The sequence below is a fragment of the Cariama cristata genome, unplaced genomic scaffold (assembly GCF_000690535.1).
Source record: "Cariama cristata isolate BGI_N322 unplaced genomic scaffold, ASM69053v1 scaffold10583, whole genome shotgun sequence".
NCBI classification, from domain to species: domain Eukaryota; kingdom Metazoa; phylum Chordata; class Aves; order Cariamiformes; family Cariamidae; genus Cariama; species Cariama cristata.
The window spans coordinates 32,221-39,694 of NW_009610167.1; the positions used below are offsets into that span (position 1 = coordinate 32,221).

Sequence of the window (7,474 nt, forward strand, 5' to 3'; positions counted from 1 at the left end):
ATAATTAACAGACTAGTCCCCTCTAAATAGTCAAAGTGTTTTTTTTAATGGGAAAAATTCTGTCTCTTGAAGCTGTTGGACAAAAACCTATCAAATCAACCTAAACTGTAGAATTCCTCACTTCCCCTACCATTAACTGTATCAGTTGAAGTATCCTGTACAGAGGTGATTCTCCCTGCAGCTTACCTGTTATAATGGCCACTCTGCAGAGGAATTGTACTGTTTTTAAGAGCAAGAGAACTAATAAAGCCTCGATTTTCTACAGAGGGATTTTCAAAATTTATTTTTACCTCCCTGCACTAGTTCTGGCTGGAATGGAGTTAATTTTCTTCATAGCAGCTTCTACGGTGCTGTTTTGGCTTTATGAACAACAGCATTGATAGCACAGGGATGCCTTAGCTATTGCTGAGCCGTGCTTGCACAGCATAAAGGCCTTCTCCGTTTGTCAGACTGCCCCATCAGCGAGTAGGTGGGGGTAGGCCAGAGGTGGGGAGGGGACACAGCCGGGACAGCTGACCCCAACTGACCAAAGGAATATCCCAGACCATATGACATCATGCTCAGCAATAAAAGCTGAGAAAAGGAGGAGGAAGCAGGGGATGTTTGGAATGATAGCATATGTTTTCCCAAGTAACCGTTATGTGTGATAAAGCCCTGCCCACCAACGGGAATTCCTTATTTTGCTTTGCTTGCATGCACAGCTTTTGCTTTACTTATTAAACTTTTTTAAACTCAGTCCAGAGCTTTCTCACTTTTATGCTTCTGATTCTCTTCCGCATCCCACAGGGGTGACTGAGGGAGTGAGCAGCTGCGTGGGGCTGAGCTGCCCACCGGAGCTAACCCACAAGACCCCTCTCAGCTTCTCTCCTTACTATCTTCCCCATGACACACTCACTAGTTAAAAGGCAGTATATGGTGGAGCTGACCCCAGACACAGCAAGTGCTGACTAGCAATGATCAGCTATGAACAGATGTCTGGCCTATAGCTCTTGCTCCTCTTTTCCTTCATTAGGGGCATTGGTTTTTTGTCTTACCATCAATTGTATACGTTAGCCTTTTACTCTTTTTCAAGTTTGGATGTGGATGTAGATATAACAGAACTGGAGAACAGAAATCTTGTTTCTCAAAAAAACCCATATATTAAAAAAATGCTCAACAAGAGGAAGAAATCAATTCTGAATAAAAAAACCCAAACAACCAACCACGAAGTTCATCACATCATCTACATAAAATCTGTAACATATTAATCTGCTCTCCAAATGGAATTTTGTCACTATAGGCAGTTTAAAGTAGACTAGATGCTGATGTCCAAAGTTTGAGCATATTCTTTCATTATTATTTCTTGCACTGAGCTCTTGCACTGTGTCCTTACCTTTGAAGGTGACCTAGGAGAAGATGTCCATTATCAAACTCTCTGTTGCAATGCATTACAGGACAAGATATGGGACTGCTGTTGACTTGCGTCTGACCTGCCCTCTTATAAATACCCCTTTTTCCACTGTTAACGGTGCCTGGTTTGAGACCTGTGTTATAAAACAAAGCATTTAACCAGAATCTGAATTAGAGAGGCTTAAGAAAAAAAAAAATAATAAAATAACACACAAGCCCTAAAGCATTTAAAAATGAAGTTACATTGATTCTTAAAAGCAAGCTAACAATGCACGGTAACTCAATCCTACTACGGTAAGTCTGCTCTTTGACTTGAAGAAAGTGTCTCTTCAATCCTCAGTAGGATTACTTTTAAAACACTTTGACACCCTTCCTCCAGGCAGTATTTTAAATTGATTGAACTTCCTGAAGTTGTACTTACTCATGTAGACATTTTCCTGAGCAACAGTTCAACAGTAATATTTTCCTTCTAGCAACTTTACTTATAGAAGTAGTTAACATTGCCTTAGTAGTTTTAAGACTTTTGTATTACATTTTCTAAGCAGGAAGCCATTAGAAGAATAGTTTTTATGGAAATGAGTGTTCAAGAACTTTCAAATGCTACACCCCAGCAAAGTTAATATCATAAAATTTGGTTATGCGTAAGCAAGTTCAATGTCAGTATTGCTCAATGCAATTATCACATGTTCTATTCTGCAATGCAGGACTTAAGAAGATCTATCACTGAAACTTAGTTTCCTGTTCTTACCTGGCATTTTTAACCACTGGTCCACACATAATCTTGCAGCTTCTGTGTCACTGTGTTCCCGAATAAATTCTAGTTCTTGCAACCCATGGGCATATTGGGAATCAACTTTCTCCTGAAGGGGAAAACATATCAGGCAAGTTGGTGATCAAATTAAAAATCTCAGACAAAAGCAGGTAGATAACTAGATAACCAGATTTGCTGCATGGTGGTTTGTGATAACTTATTTTTCAATTATTTAACCAGAATAATTGATTCTAGGTCCCTCTGCTATATATATAAAAAAAGAGAACAAGTTTTTGCCATCAGCTTACATGAAGTTGGGTTTTTTTCCTCCCTTAGGAACTGCAGTAAGACTAGCAAATTGATCAGTTAAAAGCCACTGAAGAGACAAAGTTTGTATTGTGTTTCAAACAATGCCCCAGAAGCAAAAAATCTCTACTTGCTAGTTCCAGGTTTGGCTCATCAATCTTTTTATTTACTTAGTAGTGGAAACAAACACACTCATGACTTCAAGGCCTGCATTATGCAATTCTACTGAAACAAAGTATGTCCAATACCTTAAAGGCTTTGTTTTTCTCTTCTTTTTGCTGTTTCTCTACTTCAACATGGCGTGCCAGACGATCCAAGGTTGACGCAACTCGTTCCTTCTGATAGTCAATGTGATCTTTACGCTTAACATTTCTCTACAGTTGAAAAGTCAAACTTTTATTTGGTAGTTGCTAAGTAACAGGCACTAATATGGTGAAGTGATGCCCAAGCATCAGGCTATAATTCAGTACAGATTCTCCCATCCTAAGTCCCATGTTCTACCTTGCTAGTTTTTATTCCTATTTATCAGCATCTGTAACTTCTGTTAAAAACAAACAAAACAATCCCCACCCCTCTACATATTCAAGGCAATTCAACATTAACATTAGCCTCACCAAAGCACTAGAAGGAGCATGGATCATTGTGCTGGGTGTCCTAGAATTCTCCAACAAATTAAAAATTAAGTAAATTCTTCTGATTATGTAAACAAAATTCCCAAAGATTTCAAAGCCAACATGCAACCCATCTGAAAAGTGAGAACTGGTACCATTCTTGCTCTAAGAAAACATTGCCTAGTATCTTTGGAAAGGCAGATCATTAGCTTTTTCTAACATAAGAGATAGGCCATACACTGTAGTTTGCTCCTGCTACACGATCAGCTGTAGCTCTCACCACTGTGGACTGAGCCTGTGCAGCTACAGAAGACCCACCTTCCCTCAAGAACCAGGTTTATTACACATATCCTCTACTGCAGCACTGAAAAACGCAAGTCAAGATATGGCCACTGCTGCCAAAATCAACTCTGGTACAGTCATTCTCAGTCACTGTCGCTCACAAAGGCCCCACAGAGTAGGCACAATAAGCTTGGCTGATACATAAATCGACCAGCCTGCTTCTGACTCATACGTTCTTAGGAGAGATTATGAAGAATGAGGCCCAGTTAAGGCCAGGTTGTCATCAGAATAAGGTCCTCCAACATACAAACTGCTCCTAAAGTTACTTTAGAAGGAAAAGGCCTGGGAGTAGGCCAGATACATTTGCACGCTAGAGACTGGACACAGTGACTTCTGAAGTCGCTTGTGAAGTGACATTTTTCTTTGACACACTTGCTAAAACCACTGAAAGCCAAATAAAAGTTCCAAGTCCATTTTAGGAAGGCAAAAAACGACTCTGCAAAAAATGAAGTGTTGGCATTCTTGCCTTCCACTCAACAGTCCATTAAAAAAATCAAAAGACTTTATATTTGGTTTATTTATTCATTATTTGTTAGCAATACCTCTAACAAGTTTTTTGTGAAAAGTAACTGATGGGAAAAAAATACAGGATACTAATTATTTTATTCAACTGAGAAGACGCAAAATACATTACAACATACTCACATGAACATAAGAACTGCTGTTAGGTTCTTCATCCTCACTACTGATAAGATCAATGCATTCAAGCACAGGTCTTAAAGGTCCTTCCTGAAAAAAAAGTGTTAAAAACACACACAAAAAGCATTAAATTGTCTTCCTCAGAGATAAAATGTTGCATGCATTACAGCACATTGTCAGCATTAGCAATACCCGAGGGAGAATTTCACCAAGGTTTCAAGAGGGTGCAGTAATGAAATTTCTGTATGGCAACTTTTCCAATTAACAAACTGATCCACAAAATCGGTAAAATATGGAAATAAATAAGTATTCACAAATAATTAAAATATCAACATATAGCTATCAACTAAAAATAATTAAAAAAAATAACAGTCTTGGCTTGCTTAATAACCTTATATTCTTCACCTTCCCAATCAGCGTGCGCCATTAATTCAATGGTAATAATGTAGCAGGCTGTACTGAGAGGAACAGTCTTAGATTTCACTAAGCAATAGTATACGTTTTTTCATTGTTTTGAGGGGTTGGTTTTGGTTTTGTTTGTTTGTTTTTAAAAGACACAAATTAAATTCCAGCTCTAAAAGTGTCATGGGTTGACCTTGGCTAGATGCCAGGTGCTCACCAAGCTGCTCTATCACTCCCCTCCTCAACAGGACAGGAGGGAAGAAACTAAGATGGGAAAAAACCCCTCCGGGCCAAGATAAAGGCAGTTTAATAAAGCAAAAGCAAAGGCTGCATGCAGAAGCAAAGGAAAACAAAGTATTTATTCTCTGTTTCCCATCAGCAGGTGATGTCCAGCCACTTCCTGGGAAGTAGGGCTTCAGCACACATAATGGTTGCACCAGAAGACAAAAAGTCGTAACAACAAATGCTCCCGCCCCTTTCTCTTAGCTTTTGTTGCCGAGCAGATGCTTTATGGTATGGAATATCCCTTTGGTCAGTTTGGGTCGGCTGTCTTGGCTGTGTCCCCTCCCAAGATTTTGCCCACCCCCAGCCTACTGGTGAGGGGGAAATGGAGAGACAGCCTTGGTGCTGTGCAGCCCTGCTCAGCAGCAGCCAAAACACTGGGGTGTTATCAACACCTTTCTAGCTACCAATACATATCACAGCACTATGAAAAATTAACTGCTATGGAAAAATTAACTCCATCTCAGTCAGACCAAAAAGAAACTAAACTCCTTAGGCACGTCAAACATTAAGAAAGTGGGAGGCAGTTTCGTACACACTTAAACCCCAAAGGTTACTCCTTTCTCACCAGATATTCCATAAGCAGGTTACAAGTGTCTTCTCTGTATTAGAATCACAATGAGGGGGAGGTAATTTTATTTTAAAAGAAACCACATTTCACCTATTCACGCCATGCACTCAGAAGCACAAAGACACATGTGCAAAGAGTCTGTCCAGCATTCAGTTGCAGAGATGTGCATCCAGGAATCCTGGTCAGAACTCCATGCAGTGATACGGAGGACAAGAGACCCTGGCTATCAACAAGTACTTCGGTCTTCTCTATTCTCCCTAGCTTGGCGGCCATGTCCTCCTTTTGCATATTTCTGATCTTTTGTTTCTCTCCACGATGCCCCTCCTCTGTCAGTCACTACAAGTTATTGACTGGTTTTGTTTCCTCCTTAGGATGTCTTAAGGCTCTAGCTGCTGTTCTTTGTCTTCGGCACTCATTATAATGGTTTAAGCTTTGGTTTTAATTTGTGTTAATGCTGTCCCTTGCTTTCCTGATCTGAGTGTCTCCAGAAACTTCATGTAGATTGTCTGTGACCTCAGTGATCTGCTAGTCTAGGCAGTATCAACACCAGTTGATTTACATGCCTTCATATGCCTCCTCTTTTTCATTCTGCCTGGTGTTTCCACACACGCAGGCATGTGTTTGTATATTCCCATTCATTTTCCACTCATACCAATTTTAACATTTCTACTACAAGCTTCTGGTAGATAGCAGAATTTTGGCATAAACATGAAAAAGCAAACGGAGAAGAAAAATTAAATTCAGTAACCCAAACTAAGCACATAGGTCATAAGTTTTTTAAAGAAGATGTACAAAATAACGTCTGGAGCTCCATCCACACACAGTGCAACAAGAGTCTTCAGTTTTTGAAGGCAAAAAAAGCAGCACCATGTCCACATAATGTGATGTCATGCAAAAAAAAAAACCTAACTGTATCATGCTACAACATTGTTACATATCAACTAAATAATCAGTATAACGAACATGAAACAGGATGAGTAAGTCTATATACACTAAACAAAAATATTCCTAGTGACCCTAACTCACACCCATGGTCACATCTGTACACATCTCCAGTGGGAGGCAAAGTTAACTAAAATCTCCACATGCCATAAAAAGTTTCCCATCCAAATTCTGAAAGTTATTATGAACCTCAAAGTAAATAAACCAAAACCAAAGATAGTTTTATGGTTTTGGTAGTTAGAGGGGGTAGTGTTTTGGTTTTTTAAAAAATCTGTACATACAATGCCATCTACATCATATGACAGAGTTTTTGACTAAACTGCACTATTAGCCATTTGTCTGGCAATATTGCTGGCAGATACCACACATTCCAAAGGTATTCTTTATTTGCTAGAAAGTTACATTTTCCCAGCAGCAGAAGGACTTACAATAGTCAGCAGACTGGCTTCTTGAAGAGCTGCAGTACTATATCCACCGTCTCTGTCATATTTGTCAGTGTCTTCAAGATCTTAACAATCAAACCAACTAGGGCAGGCTAGGGAGATTTATTGCCTCATGAGAAGTAGCAGAGAGAACAGCAGCATGCAATTCTCTCCACTGTCCTTACTGCATCTCATTCTTTACATTCTTCCACCTTTCAAGGCTGTAAAGCTGTTCAGCTGCGCAGGCATAAACAGTTCTCATCGTCTCACTTGGGAGGAAGAGGGGTGAGATCTTGGACAGACAACAAAAGCTTGTATGAACCAAGCTGCAGGCCTCAAATTACCCCAAAAGAGTGCTTAACTTTTTATGATTAAATAAAGAGAACATGGTTTTCTAAACAAAAATCTACAAAAAAAAAATCCATGACAGATTTGCTTTTAGAAACAGACAACCTCTATAAACTTATAATAAATTAAATCTTTATTAAATAGCAGATGTTAGCAGGTGACAGTTCAAAGACACTCAGACCACCTGACTGTCTAATCACTTCAATAATACGTTTTGAAATGTTCAACTCTGATCCTAACAGCTGCAACTTCTTCAAATGCAGACATTTTCCTTATTTTGACACTGCCTCCCACGGCATTCTCCTGGAGAAACTGGCAGCTCATGGCTTGGACAGACATAGCCTTCGCTGGGTGAAAAACTAGCTGGCTGGCTGTGCCCAGGGAGTGGTGGTGAATGGAGCTAAATCCAGCTGGCGGCCAGTCACGAGTGGTGTTCCTCAGGGCTCAGTGTTGGGGCCAGTTCTGTTTA

General features: G+C 39.7%; 1 protein-coding gene across 1 annotated transcript in view; it reads right to left on the reverse strand.

Moving 5' to 3' along the window:
• ZNF451 (zinc finger protein 451) overlaps window positions 1-5,566 on the reverse strand; it is a 31,552-nt gene extending 25,986 nt beyond the window's left edge. The window contains 5 exon segments of the mRNA XM_009697783.1: window positions 1,373-1,523; window positions 2,138-2,249; window positions 2,695-2,820; window positions 4,045-4,128; window positions 5,531-5,566. Coding sequence (XP_009696085.1) covers window positions 1,373-1,523; window positions 2,138-2,249; window positions 2,695-2,820; window positions 4,045-4,128; window positions 5,531-5,566 — 509 coding nt within the window.
• Window positions 5,567-7,474: the final 1,908 nt, after the last annotated feature.